Below are 22,919 nucleotides of genomic sequence, written 5' to 3'. Positions count from 1 at the left end.
AGTTATAGCAATCAAAATCAACATTACCTCATAAAACATTGTCATAGAGGAATAACACTTCTGAAGAGTATTTTGTCTTTTTCTTTTTTTTTAATGAATTTATTTATTTTATTTATTTTTATTTTTGGCTATGTTGGCTCTTCATTGCTGCACACGGGCTTTCTCTAGTTGTGGCGAGCGGGGGCTGCTCTTCGTTGCGGTGTGTGGGCTTCTCATTGCAGTGGCTTCTCTTGTTGCGGAGCATGGGCTCTAGGTGTGTAGGCTTCAGTAGTTGTAGCACATGGGCTCAGTAGTTGTGGCATGCGGGCTCTAGAGCGCAGGCTCAGTAGTTGTGGTGCACGGGCTTAGCTGCTCCGCGGCATGTGGGATCTTCCCGGACCAGGGCTCAAACCCGTGTCCCCTGCATTGGCAGGTGGATTCTTAACCACTGTGCCACCAGGGAAGTCCTATTTTTTCCAAAAACACGATATCGAGTAATAAAACTTTCAGAAAACTTGCATCGTGTAATGTTTCACATTAACTTAGGTAATGATAGAGACGGTGGTTTTCAAACATGTTTCGCAGAATTCTGAGTTGCTTGAAAGTAAATGCAGGCAAATGGTATACTGCTTAATTTGTGATTTGCAACCCCTCTCATCCATTCATTTATTCGTTCATTTCACAAAGTATTAGTGGGGGCTTACTCTGAGCTTGCTGTGATGCTAGAGGCAGGTGCAAGACAGGGACACCGGGCCTCCTCTCCTTAACTTACAGTCTGATGGGGGAGGCAGGCAAATGGTCGCTCTAATGAATTACAGACTGAGATGTTTCCAAAGGCAAGGAAACCAGTACCATGAAAACTTATATCAGAAAACTTATATCAACAGAACTTAACTTAGACTTGGGACAGGGAAGATGTCCCTGACAAATTTTAACTGCTGTGACAGTTCTGGGGAGCTCTGAAGGATGAGTGGAAGGCTAGCAAGGCATGTGGGTGTGGGGGAGGGGGAGTGGATGGTGGGTGGGCGGTAGGTATTTCAGACAAAGAAACAACATCAGCAACATAATCTGAGAGTCCCAGTGCAAAATGAAAATGTGAAGCCCCTTGTTCAAAACTATTAAGAATTTAAAGATGGCACAGGCAGAGCATTAAAGCAAGGACGGGGCCCTGCGAGACGGCACAGGTCACACGCCCCAAAGCCAATCCTGGTCCTCTCCATGGAAGGGAGTGTGAAGATCAGGAGTCAGGAGGAAGTGAGAGGCCAGTGTGTTGGAGCAGAGCCCCAGGAGGGTGGTATGAGATGGAGCTGGAGATCAGGTTCACTTGAGGATTACGTCAGTGACTACACCTCAGTAACACAGGTAGTGATCTCACCTTTATTTAAATACTTACATTAATTTGCATTGGTCATTCTGAGTTTGATGTCAACCTGATTACTTCTAAAAATGAAGCCGGGGTTACAGAAATTGTTCAAGTAGGGAAAGCTTGGACTCTGCTCCTGCTTTCTTTCTTTCTTTTTCTTTTCTTTTTTTTTTTTGCCGCACCACGTGCAGCATGTGGGATCGTAGTTCCCAGCCAGGGATCAAACCCTGGCCCCCTGCATTGGAAGCTCGGAGCTTTAACCACTGGACCGCCAGGGATGTCCCTGGTCCTGCTTTCTTGGTGCTGGGTGCCTAGGCTGACTGGTTGTCTAGAACTTGCATGCAGAAAGGCATAGGTCACAGGAGTGAACCTGACTTTGCACCTTCCTATCAAAATACGCATTGTTGAACTGCTGCAGGGAGCTGTAGCCAGCTTTCAAATGTAAAAGAATAAGGAAAATTCATTACTTACACTATTACCCAAGTTCAAATCCTGGCTTTCCCACATACCACTGTGTACTCTTAGTCAAGATATCTATTTAGTTGTTAAAATATAAACTTGTTTTTTAAGATAAAGTAACACATATACATATTCAAAAATTCTGACATTAGCTTCTGGTCAATCTTTTCAGCAATTTCCTAGGCATATACAATGTATTTTCATATATTTTACACAAATGGATTGTACTATACCTAATGTTCTTTTTACTTTTATTAATACCTCTTAAAATATTAGCATTTTTATGGACTTCCTAGTATTTCACTTGTATGGATATACCATATTTATTGAAACAGTCAGATTAATAAACATATAGGTTACTTTCTGATTGGGGTTATTACAGAACAATGCTTTACTGAAAGCACCTTTGCTTACTTAGACAAGTGTGCTGGCAGAATAAATTCCTAGAAGTAGAGCTGCTAGTTCCAAGGTTATGGTCATTTCTAATTTTGTTAAGTATTACCAAACCAGCCAAGTTATTTAAGTGAGCCTTGATTTCTTCATGTCTGTAAATAGTGGCCAACAACGACTTTCTCAAAGGTTTCCTATAAGGATCAAGTGAGATTAAGGCATGTTAAAAGCCTACTACATAGCAAGTAGGTTGTCAATGAATGTCAGTCTGCAACTTTACTTTTACTTAGAAAGACAACTATTTATGAATATTAGGATGATTATAGCTGTGGCCCTCAGCTCAGCAAACAAAAATTCACAGAAAACACTGTAGTATCATATCCATTTTAAACCCCATTGTTGAACATAACCATTGAAATCTCTGGAAGTCAGAGTATTTTCGAGAGGACACAATTTGACATTAAATATCGCTTTCCTGGCCTGAAGTTGATTTTTGATAGTTGCCTATTTAAAAAAATATATATGTATATTCCTGATGATAAAAACAAGATTTACTGTGCTAATATATCCATCAAGGTATGTCTTCCAGTCATGGCTTTTGTACTTGAGTGAAAATCTTGCTGCTCAATTTAAGTCATTCATTTATTAATAAAGCCCATACATCCAACTCTGAAGAAAAACCTTTTGATAAGAAAATGGAAAATTTTAGACCTCTCGTTTCCATTTCGAGAAACCTGTTGTGTCTCCCCCAAACCTCTGGGGCCCGGAGACGTTTTTAAATTTATCAAGAGCCCAGAAGGAGGTTAATGGGGCGCCTCAGAACGATATCCCCAAGCGTCCAGGCCCAGAAGCCCCAGCCGGGACCACAGCCCGCGGTCAACTCCAGGCTGGAGGCAGATCCTCCTCGGAGGGCCAGTCGGACCAGGAAGCCATTGCTCCGCTCCGTGCCGGCTGTTTATTGAACACTCCACGTAGCCCAGAGCTCGACCGGCCCCACGGCCATCCCGACGCGGGACAAAGATCCCGTCGGTGACTCGTGCCCGCCGGGGGACGCAGAGCTCTGGTCGCACCCCCGTGCATCTCGCACCGTAACTTCAGCCGCGGCGGACGGCTGGAGGCGGTCGGGACTCGGCTCCCCGGGCAGGCGTTCCCTCAAAGCGTGTCCCCAGTCCCCTTCACCGTCCCCACGGGCGGCCAGGCGGGGAGCGGCCGGGGGCCGTGACCCGGCCGCCGACCCCGGCCCCGGCCGCCACTCGCGGACGCGGCCCGGAGCGCTGCAACAAAGGGCGCCCGGAGGCGCGGCCCGGGGCGGAGGCTCCGGGCGGGGCGGAAAGTGGGAGAGGAGGCCGGGCCGGCCGAGGGCACCGGGCGCGCTTCCGCCGGCCGCGCCGCGCACGCCGCGGTAAATGGGAGGCTCGGCCGGCGGGGGCGGGGGCCGCGCAGCCGGGGAGTTTCAGGAACTGGAGGAGCGGGCGGCGGCTGGAGTCGCCCAGAGCCGAGACTCGGGGCCCAGGCGGAGCCGCCGCCGCCGCGCCGGGGCCCAGCCGTAACCGCCGCCGCCTTCGCCCTCGTCCGGCCGACTCGGGCCGACAGACGCGGCGCGGGAGAGGAGCCGGCCGTCCCGGGCCAGGGATCCGCCCGCCATGGCCACCAAGGTGAGGGGCGCGCGGCCCAGGCCCGGCCGGCCGCTCGGCCCAGCAGCGGCGCGGGGAGGGTCGGGCCCGGGTGCGCGGGCGGCGGCGCCGCCGGGGAGGCCGAGGGGTCGCGCCGGGGCCCACCCGGCCCCCGCAGGGCTCGGGTTACGCGGAGCGGGCGGGTGGCCGGGGCTCGGGCGCCCGGGGGCTCGGCTGGCGGCGCGGGAGGGTCTCGGGGCGGGACCCCGGCCGCTCGCGGCTCCGTCTGCAAAGTTTGCGCCTGAGCGTGGGCCGCGGCCGCCGGGAGAGAGAGGAGAAGTTCCCGCAGCCCCGGCGCCCGCTCCGAGGAGCCGCCTGACCGCCGGGAGCCCCGACTCTTTCCCGAGTGGAGTCCACTCCTCACCTCCCCGCGCGTCCGGCCGCTGCGGGAGCAGCGTCCCCTCCTTCCGCAGAGGGTGGGACCCCGGCGCCACGGGCCGCTTTCGGGGGCCCGACCCCCGCCGGGGAGGACTGAGAATTTAAAATCCAGGCCTGTGAACGAGGGTTCCCGGGGAGGGAAAACGCCAGTGGAACGCCCCGCTTCTCCACTTCCCTCAGTTTTCCTGTTTTTTTCTTTTGTTTTGCTACCTTTTTGGTTTGAATGTTATTTCCAGCATGAATAAAATGCAAAGAGGGAAATGACTCTGCTTTCAATTACGTGTTTGCTTAAAAAAAGGTCCAGGCCCGAATTACGTGGTGGAACTTTGACTCGCGCTTGGTAATTGGCCAGGAGTGGTGATTTGCTTATTTTACGGTATTGTCGGTGGAATTAGCGGTCACCCTTTGCTACCTGAGTCTGCAGGAGCCTCCATCTCCCGCTCCCTGGGGTGGGGCGGTTTCTTTAGTTCTAGATGTCACCTAGAAATGGGAAAGCCACGCTCCCCTCCACGAGCCAGGGGTGGGGTTTGAGTTGACTTTTTTATTTGATTGATTTTTGCAAATAGTTTTAGTAGTGTCCCCTTTATAAACATCAGCACCCTCTACCATATTTACTTTTGAAACCTCGAAGCTTCTCTTGGGTTGGTGAAAACCTTAGATTGTTGTTGTTGGGTTTTTGTTTTTGGTAGAAAGAGAACTTTGAAAACTGAGAAATTTCAAATCCCTTTGAAAGATCAGATTGATATTTCAGTCCGTGAAATTTTGTGTTCTGTATCTGCCTAGGTGTAGTGTTTATTTTTTTAAAAAGTGGAGATTCTTCAGGGAACCTGTTGCCTGCTGTTACTGAAATAATTACCTTCTTGTTAATATATTATTGGCTGCGCTCTTCCTTGGTTTTATTAGGTGTGATAGAACTTTGCTACCTTTTTAGCATATATCATTTTGTGTTGATCTTTTTAAAAACAAAACTTAAGCCAGGCATTTCTAAGGAAATTTGATTTTGAGGTTTGTTGCCAAACATTCCAGAAATTACCAGTTACACGTCCTATTTTATACTCATCTTGCAACCTTAAAAGCTGTTGTGGTCGATACCTATTCAGAGGTGGTCAGCGTTTTGGTATTTTGCACCGTGATCTACCGATGCATGTTAGATATACTGTCTTTTAAGTGGGACCCAGCTTAGCAACTAGTGCTGGTATAGTTAATGAAAATTTTATCTGATACTTAAACCTGAACTTAGTTTTTCTATAAAATTAGAAAGGAGACTAGTTCTTGTACTAAACTTGAATTGCGTCTGTCCTCACTAAGCACAAGCCTTAAAGCGTGTGTAAGCACTTCCTACTTTATTGTCTACTCCTCCGAAGGCAAATTCCAGTAATTCTGAGTCTTGGTTTCTTTCACCTTTCCAATGACTATTCCACACAGTACTCCTTTCCATGTTTACATTGTGACAAACCACTTCTGTTTTAAAAAAAAAGGAAGAGCAGAGAAGCACTTATATAGGAACCTTCCTCAGTTCTCTGGTTTTCCTACTTCCTGATGATTCTTACATCAAACCAAAGTCTCATTGTTTAAATTGTTCCCAGAGAGTAAATTTGTCCTTGTTTTGTTACACACCCACCCCCCACTTCCCACCCATGCCCTTACCAACATCTGAGTAGTTTGGGGTTTTTTCTTTCCTTTAATTTAATCGGGTAGGTACTTTTTAGTAAGAGAGGATATACATATAGTAAGTAATAACATCTAACTTTTTTTAAAATTGAAGACTCATATGGCACTCAGGCTCCTGCTACAAGCATTAAGTGATAAGAAATAAATACAATATCTGGATATTTTATGTAGTGTTGGGTTTCCCTTTGAATTGACCAGAAAATACCTTCAGTTCTCTTCAGATATAATTTTCTTATGTATTGCTCTTACATATTTTCTTAAGATGCAGTTATCTTTGAACTATCATCCTTTTTAAAAAACTGCACTGGTATATTCACAATAGAAAGAAATGACCTTTTAGAAGAAAAATGAATTAGGTAGTTCTTCACTGCCAAAGAAAGTTAATCAGTAACTGCACATTTTAAAGAAATTATCTGTTCTTTGTTTCTAATCATTACTCAGGAGAATGCTGAATTCGCTTTGAGTCCCAGTCTTGTCTCATTTAGTAAATACAACAAAAGCCTAATATGAGTGTGTAGCCTTGACTTCTAATAGGAACTCCAGGTTATATTTTTACACAGTCATATGGTGGACTTAGAAATAAATTATTTATTTATTTATTAAGTCTTGGGAAAGGAATTCTTTTTTTTTTTTGGCCTGGGTATAGCAAAAGGGACATGAAGAAACTAGTTAACAAAGTTAATCCATAGCTATATAATTTAGGTGTAATTTCCATGTCACAGTTAACCTTTGGTAACTAATTTAAATCCTTTTGTGCTTATGTAGTCACTTTTAGGAGTAATCATTAGAACCAGATCCTAGGAGTCCCTGATGCTTTTTTTTTTTTTTTTAACTTTTCTTTCCATCTCCGATGTCTAAAGTTGTATATTTGTGTTATAGTGATTGTCTGGTTGAATGAAGTGAGTGTGGAATGTTGAAATTAGCAGTAGGGAAATGAGTGAATTGCTCAGGACTGTTCCATGATATACATTAGCGAGAAGAGTTTAGAAAGCATACTTTGTAGTCTCTCCTGAGCAAAAACCTCTGTTTTGAAGAGGTTTATTGAAGAAAAGAGTAGAAATATCTTTCTAAAGCATCTTAAAGATTAAGTTGTTTTTGATAGTTTTTTTTTAACAGTATGGAAAATGGTAACCATTCAGTTTTGCTTAACAGTAATATTTTTTTAAAGTGTCTTCATAAATAGAATATCTAGACAGTATTTCTGTAGTCACAGAAAAATTCTATGACAGTAGGAACGTCAAGCGATTTCTTATTAAAGAAGGAATAGATGAGAAAGCATATAAAATTTTGCGAAGTTTTCTACTATACCCTGCTTCTGTATTGACCATCTGAAAATGTAATTAGTTTTTTTTATTAACTTTTTTTTTTTAATTAATTAATTTATTTATTTTTGGCTGTGTTGGGTCTTCGTTTCTGTGCGAGGGCTTTCTCTAGTTGCGGCGAGCGGGGCCACTCTTCATCGCGGTGCGCAGGCCTCTCACTGTCGCGGCCTCTCTTGTTGCGGAGCACAGGCTCCAGACGCGCAGGCTCAGTAATTGTGGCTCACGGGCCCAGTTGCTCCGCGGCATGTGGGATCTTCCCAGACCAGGGCTCGAACCCATGTCCCCTGCATTGGCAGGTAGATTCTCAACCACTGCGCCACCAGGGAAGCCCTGTAATTAGTTTTTTACTCTGATTGCCCACCAAAAACTTTGTAACTTTGCATATGCTGTTCCTCTTTTCTGGAATGCTGTTCTCTGGCCTTTTCCCCTACGTACCTTCTTTTACACATTATGTCTCAGCTCAAAGCATTACTTCCTACAGAAAGCTTTCTGATCTCCCCAACCCCTTTTACAGGGTCACATCATACGTGCAGACTGCCGTTTTACATGTGTTTCTCTGCCCAGTGGCTGTCTCCTTTAGGGTGCTGTCAGCCCCAGGAGGATGGCCTGTGTGTTTGCTCCTCTGTGTATCTTCTGTGACAGGCACAGACCAGGCTCTTGATAAACTGTTATTCCATGAATGAATGTTGAATTTTCTTGTCTCGATTCCTCCCTCTACAGTTTGAAAGAGCAAAAAGATTTTCCATTGAGATAGGTGGCTGTTAAAACTATTTAGCTCCACTTGTAAGCTTGTTTCTTTTAATTGTGCATTTTAGTAAAAATTTTTTAGAAGTGTGCATGCACAATGGAAAATAGACATCTACAGCTCAGTTATTGGCAATGTTTTTTAAATAAATCAGCTTTACTAATTATTACATGAGAAATTGGTTATGTTTTAAGGTAATTGGAACAAACTTCATACTTCTGAGATTTTAAAGAGTTATCTTTAACCCATGAATTGTTAGAAATGTGTTTAATTTCCAAAAGTATAGGGTTTTTCTATTTATCTTTTTGTTAATGATTTCAAACTTAATTTCATCATGATCAGGGAGTCTGATTGTTACTAATAACCATACCGGAAAATTTGTTGAGGCTAACTTTGTGCCCAGTATATAGTCAGTTTTTATAAATGTTCCACCTGTGCATAAAAAGAATATATGTATTCCCTAATCAATGTATGTATATTTTCTGTATATGTCCATACAAACTTATTAACTGTGCTGTTCCCATCTGTATCCTTACTAATTCTATTTGATCTGTTGTATCTTAATGTCTTTTGGTCTACTTGACAGAGGTGTTAAAATGGTGGATTTAAAAAATTTCTCTAGGGTTAGGATTAGTATTATCTTCCAGGTGAACTGAACTTTTTATCATTATGAAATTACCCTCTTTATAGTACATTTTTTCTTAAAGACAGTTCTGTCTAAAAGTTAATGTGGTTTCACTAGCTTTCTTTTGGTAAATATTTTCCTGGTATATAAAAGCCTGTAACTGAATTTTACCTTTTCATCTTGTTTGGCAATCTTTGTGGCTAGAGGGTTTTGTTTGCTTTATTTGTGTTTATTGATGTGTTTGGATTTCTGGCTACCACCTTATAGATTCACTGAGGATTCCCGCCTCCCCCGCCGCCCCTCAACTTTTTAGAAGGTTTATTCCTTACAGGCATACCTCGGAGATGTTGTCGGTTGGTTCCAGACTACTGCAGTAAAGCAAGTCGCACGGACTTTTTGCCCCCCAGTGCGTTTGAAAGTGATGTTTACACTATATGGTAGTCTGTTAAGTGTGCAATAGCATTATGTCTATAAAACAATGTATATACCTTGATTAAATAGTACTTTATTGATAAAAATGTTAAGAGTCACAGTAGTAACACCAAAGTTCGCCATAACACGTATAATAATAATGAAAAAGTTTGTAGTATTGGGAGAATTACCAAAAGGTGACAGAGACACGAAGTGAGCAGGTACTGTGGGAAAAATGGTGTGTCAATGGACTTGCTCTGCTCAGGGTTGCCACAGACCTTCAATTTGTAAACATTGCAGTGTCTGCAAAGTGCAATAATGCAAAGCAAATAAAAGGAGGTATGCCTGTATGTCACTTTTTTCAACTGGTTGTCGTAAGCGTATATGTTACTATTTGTACCTTAAAGTCCAAAAGTCCTCAGTATCATTACCCTCCTCCTAGATTACAGGGACCTTAAGAAGCTCAGCTCCAGTCATCTCTCCCAACACAGTTACTGCCCAGGATTTTCATTCTGTCTTTTCTACCACAAATTAGACATTATTTTTGTTTTTTATACAGTTAATGTTTACTTAGATTTAATCAACTTTTACCATATCTTTACTTACTATTCCTTTTTACATTTCAGTTCCTTCTGGGATAATTTTTCTTTTGCCTTAAATGAATTCTTTGGAATTTCCATTAAGGAGAGTTTTTTGTTGGTAAATCTCTTATATATGAAAATGTGTTTTGCCCTGTGCTTGAAAGATAGTTTTCTAGGTATGGAGTTCTGTTATTTCCCCTGTTTCCTACCGTCTTTCAGAGTTACTGCTCACAAGTCAGCCATCTAATATTGTTCCTGAATAGTCTGATTCTTCCCTCTGCCTGTTTTTAAGACCTTCCCTGTGTCTTTAGTATTTTGCAGTTTCACCTTAGTGTGTTCATGTGTGGATTTTATTTATATAGCCTGGGATTTATGGGCAGCTTGGATCTTAGGATGGATGTTTCAGTACTTCTGCACCAGTGCAGTTCCATAAACTTCCGGTGATAATGGAAATATCCTACATCTGTGCAGTCCCGTGTGGTAGCCACCTGCCATGCATGGCTAAGGAGAACTTGCAGTGTGGTTAGTGTGACTGAGGAACTGTGTTTTTAATTTTAGTTTAAATAGTCACACGTGGCTACTGGCTATCATAGTGGGGAGTGCAGTTGTAGAAAATTCCCAGTGATTGTATTTCATGAATGTTGCCTCTTTCCTGTTCTCTCTTTCTGGAACCCTAATTAGCATGAAAAGGTCCAACAGACATCTAACTTTCTAACTTTCAATCTGCTGTGTTTTCTTTGTGCTGCATTCTAGATAATTACTTTGACTCCTACCTTCAGTTTACTATTCTTTCTTTAGTTGGGCCTAATCTGTTCTTTTATCCATCTAATTTTCAATTATATTCTATTTTTAGAAATTATGTTATTTGGTTTTGTTTCAAATCTGCTTGATCATTCTTTATATTCTCTAATTGCTCATATTTTTAAGCTTCTCTTAAGCATATTAAACATTGATTGTGTCTGTTAGTTCTAATATCTGAGGTCTAATTCAGCAGTCATTTCCGCTCATTCTCAATCATGGTGCCTTGTTTTCTTGTGTGTTTTGTGATTTTATTTTCTTCTGTGAGTTGCTCATTTTCCTTGGAACTTCATCTAAGGGTTTTGATCCCTAAATTGAGTTATATTCGTCCACAGAGAATTTGTCTTTGCTTAGGCCAGTCTCCTGGGGACACTACATCCTTGGGATCACTGTAACTTTAATTCCTGGCTTAATGTTTTTCCAGCCATACTCTGTAGCATAAATATGGACCTCAGATCTCAGGGGAAATCTCCCTTATTCTACTACTCTCGGTCAAAGGTGAGACAGGTTTCCTTGCTGTTCCCTTCTGTACAGTGGGTTCTTTTTTCCTTATGTTGAGGTCCTTTTGGGGTCCAGCTTTGAGCTTAATACAGGAGTGTTCATCTGTCACCTCCTGCCTCCCCCAGGACAACCTGCAGAACAGGACCCAAACTCAGGCTCTCCAGGGCATAGAGGAGACTCCTGGGGTGGAATCCTGTCTCAACATTTTCCTCCCAGGGTTTCTGCTCTCATGTCCTCTGACCTCTCTAGATCCTTTCCTTTTGTGCTGACTCAGCAGTGTGTGTTAAAAGGTGTTTGTGTGCTTGGGTGTGTCTTTGCTTTTAATATTTTATTCAGCACTTCAGTGTTTCAGTCTGGTGGTGGTTCATGGTATCAGCCTGCCACGCATGCCGGAACAAAATCCAAGTCAGAGCATCTTTATAACAGACTGTAAAGTGAAGGAATGGAATATCTGCACACAAAGTGTTAATCTGTTTTTTGGAGGGAAAAAGGTGGAAAAGCAAAGTTGTTATGCATTTTAGTTGAAACCAGACCTTAAGCCATCAAAATAACAGGCTGGGCATTTCAGTTTCCAATTGGTATTTTTCTTTTTTCTCCCCCTTTGATTATCAAAAACACGTGATAGATTTAGCCCATCTTATTCATTTTTAGGTGTTGTAAATACAGTGCTTGAGGATGTTATTCAGTATGACTCAATTTTTCTAAGCTATTTTTAGTATCTGAAAACTGAGTCCTAGAGTAAGTAGTATTACCTGCAGAGGCAGGATTCAGAAGTCACCTCTTTGTGTCATGGGGGACATATAAGTCAAAGGGACATGGGACTTTAGACATTCGTTAACTAGGCAAAAGCACTTTGTTCTGGGAACCGTTACCCATCATCGTTCACCGACCGCTTCATTTGAGCGTCGCATGAGCTCAGTGCCGGGTCTTCTCCTCCACGTTGGGGTGTCAGTCTGAAAGGCCTGTCCTTACCCTGAAGCTCTGTTGTTCTAGCGGAGGGTAGGCCTGCTGCAGGGCGCAGGGGGCTCCTGCTGCAGCTTCTCAAGCCAGCAGGGCTTTCCAAGGAGCTGAGTCTTGAAATGTATATTTTTCTCTTTAATTCATTGAGTGAATTTTAACCCTTATTTGATCACGTCAGTCATTTAAAAAATACTTACATAGTACATCTTGACAGTCTGCAAGTCCAGACTTTGTCTTGTAGGATCCCAGATAATCAGTTCGGCAGACAGTTTTAGCGGTTCCTGTGTGCTTCTCTTACGCTGGAAGTAAGGCTAAGATTTGGATCCTTGCCTAAGAGAGCAGACATTCAAAAATTAATGAGCTATTTAAAATGTACCAGTTAAATGCCAGTTTTAATGTATTTCTAATGCAAATTCACAGAAGAGGACTTAAAAATGTAAATTTGTGTGTTAACAGTAGTTGTCTATCTCACACTTAGGAACTTCTTTTCCATCTTTAAGCCTGTTTTGTATTCTCAAGATTTTGAGTAATGAATGTTTACTGCTTTTGTAATAAGGAAGAAAACAAGTTAATTTTTTTAAAGTTAAAAACTTATGGTCATTAGCCAGGCCTCTAAAGCAGACTCCCAAATTTATCCATCTTCTGTTAATTTGTTTTGAATTACGCTAAGATGAAAAAAAGGTTTTAATTAATGCTTATACATAGTAAATGGCACTTTAATAAAAAAATGCTATTCAGTATTACAAATAGAAACTTAAAATTTATTTTTCTTCCCTCAGCACCATATTTTCTTCTTCCAAAGGAGAAAAAGTATGTTTCTTAAAGTTTTAAAAACACCTAAAAACTTACTGAATAATAACCAGCACTGAACCTGGAGTTCCTGAAAATTGCTCTTTTTAAACACATTTATGTTTTACCTGCCTCTCTGCGTGCATTCCCCCGGGAGCTCAGGGGACTCCTTCGTGAGTCAGCAGCAGTTTCATCACTCTTGTACTTTCCCCACCTTCATAAGATTTTGAAGTCAGGAGTTGAATTTAAGATTTTACAGCCTTTTTGTTGATGTGTCAGACTTACTTTGTCTCGTGATTGCCATTACCAATAAGTATATTCAATTTCTTACAACCAAAACAACCTAGGAAATCAATAGGCTTTAGACTGCTGAGATCTGTAGTTACGTCAAATTGATCCATCTTAATCATTTAAAGCCATGATGATACCGAAAAATATGGAGATTGTTTTTTAAAATTCTAATATTTAAAGCTACTTCTGGTTCTGGTCTTTACTACTATATTTATACCCTTTTTGATAAGTGAAAACATCCCATGCTTTTCCTGTAGTTTGTATTTAAACAGTGATAGATGGTTGTTCTCTAAAATTTGAGTACGAAATATTTTCCCCCAAACTCCCCTCTTCTCTGACTCGTTAGGAATCTCTGCTATAAAGAAGATGATGGCAATGGTAATAAGCTTCCATCTAAGAGGGAAATTGGACTCTTACTAAAGTGCATAACTATTTTATGAGTGGTGATCACGTTTCCCGAGTTTAGGCATTGATGGTAGAGCTGAGGTACCCCAGCTGCACCACAGTCCCCCACCTGGAGAGCTCGTTAAATCACAATTGCTGTGCAGTTCCTGAGTCTCTAGTTCAGGAGGTGGGGCCGGAACATGCATTTCTGCCAGTTTCAAGGTGATGCTGAGGCTGCTAGTCTAGGGACCACACTTCGAGAACCAATGTTGCAGAAGATTGAAAAAGAGAGTAAGAACCTGGGTTCTGTCCTAGGTTCATCTCTGGAATCTGTGGACTGTAAAATGGGTGGGCTCTAACACACCGTGTGCAGTGAATGCTTCAGTCTTGCTTAAAGTATTCTAATCTAACTGAGTTCAAGTGATGCGGAAAAATTTTTTTTTTTTTAACTTTTTGGGTTTATTTATTTATTTATTTATTTATTTATTTATTTATGGCTGTGTTGGGTCTTTGTTTCTGTGCGAGGGCTTTCTCTAGTTGCGGCAAGCGGGGGCCACTCTTCATCGCGGTGCGCGGGCCTCTCATGATCGCGGCCTCTCTTGTAGCGGAGCACAGGCTCCAGATGCGCAGGCTCAGTAGTTGTGGCTCACGAGCCTAGTTGCTCCGCGGCATGTGGGATCTTCCCAGACCGGGGCTGGAACCCGTGTCCCCTGCATTGGCAGGCAGATTCTCAACCACTGCGCCACCAGGGAAGCTCGATGCGGAAAATTTTAAAAGTTGGTATTCTCAAAAACTGTTAAGCTTCTCATCAACTTGTGGTTTTCAGTGTTGTATTGATTGGTTATTTGTGTTATGTGCAAAATGGCTTAATCTAGTAGAGTCTGATTATTACGGTGGTGAGGTGACTGTGACTCGTTATTACTTTTCCTGTTGCTTTTTGGTTAGCCAGAAAACATGCCGTACAATTTTGAATATCATTATAGTTCACAGTAATCAGTCCAGACTTATGTGCTTTGTATCACATGTTCCTAAAGTGGTTGTATAATGAGAACAATTTTAATTCACTAGGGGGGATTACTATGTAAAAGAGTCCTGTTTTTTAATTATTTTGTAATTGAGATAATCTATGATATTTGTGTAAATCCAGTTTTTTATCTTACTTGTGTGGTATGCACCTATACTTAATTTCAATGAATTTAAATTTCACCAGATTAAACTTTCCTGTTTGCCCACTTAGATGCCTCAAAGAAGTTAAAATGACAAGATGTTTTTAAAGCCAGAGAAAACAATGAATATAGTCCCTAAACTAGAAGAACCTACCTTTGAATAATTAAGTTGATCTAGGACTCATATGTATGAAGGCAAGGGTGTGCTTTAGAAAATAGCCTGTATTCATGTAACTTGCCTATGCACTATCAATAAGAATTAATGTATGTCTATATATGAACAGTGCAGAAAAATATTTTGAAATCCTTGTTGGCATTTATACCATTCAGAGTCTTTTTGTTGGTCTATAAATGGCATACACTATTAAGTTATGGAAGGAATACATTTGATTTTCACATTCTGTGGTTAACATCAGAATATTATTATACATAAATATCAAGGGTTATTTATGGGAAATGTTAAGTATGCTACCAAAAATCAAAAGCATGTTTTTTCATTCAACAGTCTCTCTCCAGAACTTATAAATACTGTAAGTGAACAGTGCACGCATTTTTCTACTCTGAAAGAATTTATAGTCTAATGGGGGAAACAGGCACTTTCATCTCTTCAGTTCAGAGTTCTTGTTGCCATGGTAGAAGTACATGCTATGTCCAGTGATGGCACAGAATCTAGGGTTGGAAATGAGACCCTTTCGTCTATTTTGCTGCATTTACTGTCATTGGAAACTTAAGAGTAAAACTGAGTTTATGTCAGTAAAGAGGCCACAGTTTGAAAAACTTATGTAAAAATAAGAACTAGTTAATTACTCTGGCAGACATCAGTCATAGTGTAGAAGATCCTTTCTCTGCTTGAGATGAGGGAGTAGTGTTACCTAAGTGAGGGCACATTTAGTTTGAGGTCTTTTAAACAGTTGCTTATCGAAGTGACTGCCCTTGCAGGACAGAAAGTACATTTCAAAGAGGCATACATTTCCAGTATGCCTAATTGTGATCTAAAATTTTATCTGGGACTAGACACTATGCCACTTTTGGGAACCAGTGAACAACACGTGCCATGCAGATAATGTTTCTATGACGTGGCTCCTTCTAAATCCCTGTGGCCTTGGACACAGCGTCTGGGAATGGTTAAAACGGATCTGCTCCTTTTGATTTCCCCGTTAGCAGTTCAGTTAAAGTATTTGGAGTGTTTCATGTGCCTGGCTTGCAACACCTAGAGTTTATTCTAGATTAGAGATTCCCAGCTGGTGAATTTTCAGGGGATCTTTAAATCTAAATGAGCAAACATTGTTACAGACTGTTTGTCTTCCTCACATTTGCAATACTGTTTTTAAAATATATGTAGATTTTGTTAGTAATAAAATACAGATACATTTCAAAATGCTAATGACTTCATAGTACCTCTTTGGCATTAAGTGTTTCTCAATACGTTGTACTTTTATATGTTTACTGTTGTTTGTGGGGTGACATATGTATGTATGTAATGAATTGATCTTGAGGTTGTTGGCATTCTTCTATGATTGAAGTTAGCTATTACATAAAAGCTATTACATTTCCGTTATTGCTGTTTGATTTGCCTTGCATTTTACATTTGGAAAAGAAATTTTGTCATGTCTTCTATTAGAGATGCAATGAATGAAAAAATTAGTTCTATGTGATTATGAAATTTATGTATTTCAGTGCAATAGTGGTGGAATAGCAGAGAGATTGGGAGTCTGGGTTCAAATCCCAATCAAATTCAACTGTTATCACTTTGGAAAGTTACTTAATGCTTCGTTTTCCTCATCTGTAAAATACAAGTAATAATAGGAACTCAAGTGTGAGTTCCATTGCACAATCCAGGTAGGGCAAAAAAACAGAATTTCATTTTTCTGTAACAATTTACAAGGAATTATGTCCTTATCCTACTGGGAAAGTCAGCTATAACCTGCAGCTCACCGCCTCCTCCTCGTGCCCAGGGTTAGGTATAACTTGAAGGTGGGGATCCTTGCATAATGCCTTGGGCGGAGGGTCGTGTCTTGCCCTCCAGCCACCTGTCCGGCAGTCAGCACCCTCAGGTGGGGAGTTCTGTCCCACTCCCTCGCTGTGCCTGAGGGAACCGGAGCCATTTTACTGTTGTCCTGCTCTAGTGGGACACAAAGCTGCACAACCCAGACACTTTCCATCCTAATGCAGTACAGGCTCTATCCCCTCCTGTCGATTTGTTGTTTCACTGGGGTTCTGGCACCGGGCTGAGGGCTCTCTCCAGGTCTCGCCATTGCCTCTGGCCTCCGCTCTGCACTTCCCCACTGTCTTTTCCCCCAGCTCAGGTCCTCTGGTCCAGGCTTTGAGAGTGGAGGTGGGGGTGGGAGAAACAGAGGCCGCGCTGTGTCTCCCCATTGCAGTACTTCTCACCAGTGCTTTCTGTCTGGAGCCCAGGGTTCTCTCCATTCTCAGGGCCTTTGGAACTCACAGCCAAGAACCCTTTACAGTGTTCTCTCATGTCATAGCCTCTTCTGGGACAGTGGACACAGTGGGCACTGCTGGTTCGGGTTGGGGAGGTGGGAGAAAAGATAAGGGGGAAAAACCCTGTGAAGATGAAAAACTAACATTTCAAAAATATTATCTCTACCAGATTATCTCAAGGAGTAAGTAAAAATTTATGTAAAGGGTTTACCAATATGTCTGACTTTACAACAGGGGATAGTAGCTATGGTTGGATGGTGTTATTCGTATTATTATAAAAATAAACTATAAACTGGGACCTGTTAGACCCCAAGATCTAAGGTCTACCTTAACTGTGTTCAGGGAGTTGTAACAAGTTTCTCTAATTTCAAGTTACTCTTGCGGAGGTGATGAACTTTCTATCTGCTTCTTACTTATCCCAAACTTTGTTAACCTACTTTTCCAAATCTGGGTGTCCGGCAATTTGAGTTTGATTCTTTCTGCCATTGCCTCAGTGTGCCTTGTTTATTCTGGTAAATTACCTTTCATACATGAAAACAACATAAAAACAAGGCAGAATGTTAGAGGCATAGAGGACAAAAGAATGAGATTAAAAAGCACCTTGGCATTGCTGGAAAGTCTATGTTATAAAACCACTACATGTGTTTAGCAGATCTGTTTACTGAGGTCACAGATAGTACATCTCATTGGATCCTCATGTGGTAGATCATTGTGTTATTTTGTTACCTTCAGTAAATCGTTGAGCCCCTATCATGGGCCACAAACTGTTGGACCATTAGGAATACGGCATTAAAGAAAATAATTTTAAATCCCTGCACTCAGACAAAAATCCCTGCTCTCATGGGCCTTGCATTCTAGTGGAGGAGATGGCAGTAAACAAGGTCAATCAGGAGAAAAATAAAATAAGGAGAAAAATACAGCTGGGAGAAGAGACCTTGCTGAGGGGTGTGTGCATGTGTGTGCACGTGCATGTGTGTGTGTGCATGCATGTGTGTGTGCGCACGTGCGTGTGTGTGTGCGTGCATGTGTGTGTGTGTGCGTGCATGTGTGTGTGTGTGTGCGTGCATGTGCTCGCACACACAGTGTTAGATGGGGTGGCCAAGGAGGCCTGTGAGAAGGTGACCCTCGAGTCCAGACCTGAGGGAAGGTTTGTAAGTTGCATCTCTGAGGAAAGAGCATTGCCCTCAGGGAGAGTGTGCCTGGAGGTCAGTGAGGTCATCGAGGCCAGCTGAGCTGTGGGAGTGGCGAGGACCCTCAGGTCCACACTCACTGAGTGTGCCTGATGAGGAGGGCTTTGACATTTATTCTGAGATGCGAGACCACTGGAGGGTTTCCAACACATGAAGAACAACTGACTTTTTTCTTTCCTTTCTCTCTCTCTTCCTTCCTTCCTTTCTTTTCTTTTCTTTTCTTTCTTTTCTTTTTTTTTTTTGAGTTGAGCTGACCTTTATTAAGCCAAAGCTAGCTGCAGGGAGTTAATGCTCTATTCACTTTTATATCAGACTTAAGTCTTATTTGATCCCTTCTTGAAACTTAATTGATTTTATCTAATTAAAATCATGCTAGGAAAATCCTGTGCTCCACTTAAGCCAATCAGTGCACAAAAGGACCAGTAGATTATCCTTTTATATATGTATGTGGAGTATCCCAATCCAGTCGTTTGAAAATAATTTTTAAATAAAATTTGAAGCATCTCTAACATACTGAATTTTCAATTCTATCTTGTCTCCTGGTTATACTGAAAGTAAATACATATACCTATCAGACCATTTGCCCCTTTGGGCTATAAAGCAGTTGGTTTGGCTTTCACCATCCTATTGACTTGACCGGTGTTCATCCAGAGACTAAGTAAAATAGTTCCAGACTTGGCAGATTTTAAGCAGGTATAAAAATATTCATAACCAATTACAGCCAACTTCATTCCTTTTCTAACTGGAATCACTGCTTGCTAAAGCAGTTTCTTATGTAAACTTTCTGAAGCCTCAGCAATTTTGGGAACAGTAGTGTAAGAAAGCAACTGGTACACTGAGAATTGGGTCAGAATGTTCTCACGGGCTTAGAAGAAACGGCATCGCCCTGGCCTAGGATTTCGAGATTCAGTGAATCTTTATTCTTTTCCTGGTTCCGTTAAGTGCTTCTGTTTTTTGTGATTTTTTTTTTTGGTATGAAATATGAAATTTCATATTATTTGGGCTTACAAACTCCATGTCTGGGAGGTTTAAAGATAGTATCTAGATAGCTTGGCATAATTCAATATTTTTTATTTTAACTTTTATTTATAAAAATTCCAAACATAGACAAAAGAAGAATAGTACAGTAAACCCCCTATGTACCCATCACCAGCCTCAGCAATTACCAGCTCCTGGCCAATTTTGTTTCCTCTAACCTTCCTCCCCCATTTTCCCCTTCCAGACATACTGTTTCATGATAAATATTTCAGTATATATCTCCAAAAACAAGATTTTAAAAACATCAATACATAACAATTCCTCTGTTACCCTACTTAAAAATTCAGAATAAATCTTTAATATCTTGAAATATCCAGTCTGGTGGTATGCAGTGTAAACATTTTCATCAATTAATAGTTTGCTGTATTTATGTGGCTTGGTATGCATTAAGGTAAAGACAGTGCCATCTAGTTTAGTTAGATGCTTAGTTGATGATATTTAAAACTGTTAATAATTGACATTTGTATGAATCTGCCAGTGTTGATTTAAAACGAATTTTGCCGTAGGTAGTATGACTACAGCTAACGTATCTAAAGGTTTTAGGGTATGTGTGTGTTGCTTTCCTCTTGCCAACTACACGCTTAACCAGAATCCTCAGCAGGATTGAAGCCTGTCTGTACAGTGTGGTTGGTGTGGGCAATAGGAGGATACTTAGAACCAGAGCTGAGAAGAATGGGGTCACATACGCATTTATCAGAGGTGAGAAGGACGTGCCTGGCCTTTAGCCTCCAGATGGTACCTGTAGTTGGTTAAAAAGTTGATGAAAATCAAGATTGAAAAGGAAATACTAACCATCTTATTTTAACTTAAAATATGTAAATATTCATTTATTTATCAATCCTTTGATAGGAAGCCAAGGTCTTTTTGTTGAGTATGTACCTCTGACTGTAGTTCAGAGTGATCCATGTTGTATACTATAATGCACTGTCTGTGGTTTCCATTTCTTTTAAAGAGCTTAAACAATTTAAAAACAATTTCAAAGTACTGTGAATACAAAATCTTAGATTCAAAAAAATTGTTGCTTCCCGTTTGTCTCAACTGTTGTCTCAGCTGCGCCTACTTTGACAGTAAGCTTTTGAGCAACTTATTTTTTTATCAAGGCTCCTCAAAACATTCAATTTAGTTTTCTTAGAAATAATTACTCTTTTTTCACACTCTTGTTTCATTGGCTTATGTAATAATTCAGTTGCTTAGCTACAGCAGTTAAGTACAGCTGCAACTAGTGGGATCTGAACTGCCCCTGTATATTAGGGAGTAGCTTGCTCAGTGCAAGAGCTCATTCAGCATGCCACATGTTTTATACGGAGCACAGAATGTGTCAATAAACCTGGCAAATGGGTTGTGTGGAATACAGGCTGCATGATACTCTCCTGTTAATAAGTCAGATTGTTGGTATTTGTGGCTGGTTACCTGGGATTGCTTAGGTTAGAATATGGTTCTCATGGACCCATCTGGCTTTGAGGAGAATTGATGGTGGGTGATGAATTCAGTATTTGTTCCTTACCATTTTAACTTGGTCAGCTGCCTTTAGTAAATCAGTATCCTAGTGCCATATCATGATTTAAACAATTACCAGAAGTACTTTTGTAACATTTTCAGTGAATATGGATATTAGACAATTATCTAAAAGATAACAAAATGTAGTTTACTGAAGTAATGTACCATTTTCTACTTTACAAAAGAAAATGGTATCATAACTCTTTAAATTTAGAGGATCTTACAAGAATGAGGAACTTAAAAGTTTCTTTGTTAATCTTTCCTTCTACCCGAGAAGTAGGGAAGACGTAATCCTTCGAAACCAATATATTCTGCTGGTGGTGATGGGACATGATCTTTCTCTGCATTTCAATTTAGCCGATGTTCAGTGCTTATTATAATTTGCAACTAAAGTAACTAGGTTTACCATAGAGCATGTAAAAGAAGTAAAGACAAACGTAGCTTCTGTTCTTGAGGCCCTCGTGGTTTTAGTATTTTAAAAAACAACTGTACATACTCAATGGGAAAATACAAGATACTGGCCAAATCATTTAAGGCTCAGAATACCCTCTCCCTGGCGTTCTCGGATTTGTGCGTCCCTGCCGACACCTCCTCCCCTGTCCACAGGTGAGCTCTCTGCCCGCTGTGCTTCTGTCCTGCCTGTGCGTCCTCTTTATCACACTGCGTGCTGTTGTAACTGTGGCTCTTTCTCACTCGCCTTTGAGGGCAGTGGCTCTTCCTTGCTTGTTTTCATATCCTCCCGGAGTGATCGGTAGTGGATATTCAGTAGATGATTTTTTGAGCAAGAGCTGGGAGCCTGCAGCGTGTACTGGAAAGGACAGTCCTGGGCTGCAGTCCCAGCTCTGCTATTTTCTGGCTCTGTGACCGTAAGCAAGTCAACCATTCCGGGCTATGGTTCCTCATCTGTAATTATGCCAGAGCCTGTCTTATCCCTTGCAGGGGTATTAAACTTTTTATGACTTGCACGATAGTCCCAGTGTGAAGAATGGTCCTCCCCTTGCCCCAGTGCTAACTGCACCACTGTTGAGAAACACTGGCTTCGGCTCATCAGGCCTAGATCCGTCCCTAGAGCTAGACATAGGGTTGGGTTACCTTACCTGACTCACAAGAGGGACGGATGGAAACCTGATCGAAATGGGGGTTTTTAACCCCCCAGTGAAGAGGGAAGAGGAGGGCGTGACTGTTGCGAGCACTCCACAGTGCTGATTCCAGCGACGTCTTACTGGGTGAGAGGAGAGAGCTGACTGGCACGGGTTTGGTGTTGCAGAGTGGGAGACACGGGTAGCTTTTTAGGGTGGAGCTAGATTATGGAGGATGGTGAACGCCAGGGAAATGGATCTGAACTTGATCCTGGGGAACAGGAAATCATTGGGACTTCCTGATATGTGATGTGACGCCAGTTTTATCGAGAGAGCCTCTGGCAGCGTGAGCAGGATTGACTGACTGAGAGGAAAGATTGGGGCAGGAAGATCAGTTAAGGGGCGGATCCGACCTGCCCCAGGGTGACTGACATCACAGAAGGTGCAGGGCAGAGTGCTGGGTTAAAACTCCAGTTCTTCCATTTGTCGGGCATTCTGCCTCAAGACAGGTTACTTGACGTATGTGATTGGTATGAGCTGCCGTTTCTCCTGCAAAACTGAGTGATGCCACCATTGAGGGTTGCTTTGAAAATTAAGGAAGGACGTCTGTGAAGTGCCTCCTGCCTCGAAACAGTTAGTCCCACTTCACCTTTCTCATCTGCCCGGTTTTCTCTTTTTGTAGTGTTTTTTTTTTTTTTTAAAGGAATTCCTTTATTTTTATTTTTTAAAATTTGTCTATTTATTTATTTTTGGCTGTGTTGGGTCTTCGTTGCTGCGTGCGGGCTTTCTCTAGTTGCGGCAAACGGGGGCCACTCTTCATCGCGGTGCGCGGGCCTCTCACTATTCGCGGCCTCTCTTGTTGCGGAGCACAGGCTCCAGACGTGCAGGCTCAGTAATCGTGGCTCACGGGCCTAGTTGCTCCGCAGCATGTGGGATCTTCCCAGACCAGGGCTCGAACCCGTGTCCCCTGCATTGGCAGGCAGATTCTCAACCACTGCGCCACCAGGGAAGCCCTGTAGTGTTTTTTAGGTTGCAGGAAGGACCACCTAGAAAGAGAAAAGAGGATGCTAGCAAAAACCTGCTTGGAGGTACATTTCCTGTGTCCTAGAAGGTGTCTGGGTAGAAGGTTTCTGGCTTCTCCATTTTCGCATGTGATGACTCCCTCCTTGTGCATTTTTCCCATCTCT

The 22,919-nt window shown here is 41.9% G+C and overlaps 1 protein-coding gene across 2 annotated transcripts in view; it reads left to right on the top strand.

The window, feature by feature from the left end:
* Positions 1-3,557: 3,557 nt before the first annotated feature.
* The window catches only part of SNX9 (sorting nexin 9), a 92,127-nt gene continuing 72,765 nt past the window's right edge, over positions 3,558-22,919 (top strand). Inside the window, exon 1 of one of the 2 annotated variants that reach the window (XM_059940924.1) lies at positions 3,558-3,846. In XM_059940924.1, the coding sequence (XP_059796907.1) occupies positions 3,835-3,846 (12 nt within the window). In that variant the 5' untranslated portion in view covers positions 3,558-3,834. The remainder of the gene's footprint in view (positions 3,847-22,919) is intronic. The other variant, XM_059940925.1, reaches the window with a different exon arrangement.

This window comes from Balaenoptera ricei, chromosome 12 (genome assembly GCF_028023285.1).
Source record: "Balaenoptera ricei isolate mBalRic1 chromosome 12, mBalRic1.hap2, whole genome shotgun sequence".
NCBI lineage: Eukaryota > Metazoa > Chordata > Mammalia > Artiodactyla > Balaenopteridae > Balaenoptera > Balaenoptera ricei.
The sequence above is the reverse complement of the archived record's forward strand: the minus strand, read 5'-3'. Positions and strand labels throughout refer to the sequence as shown.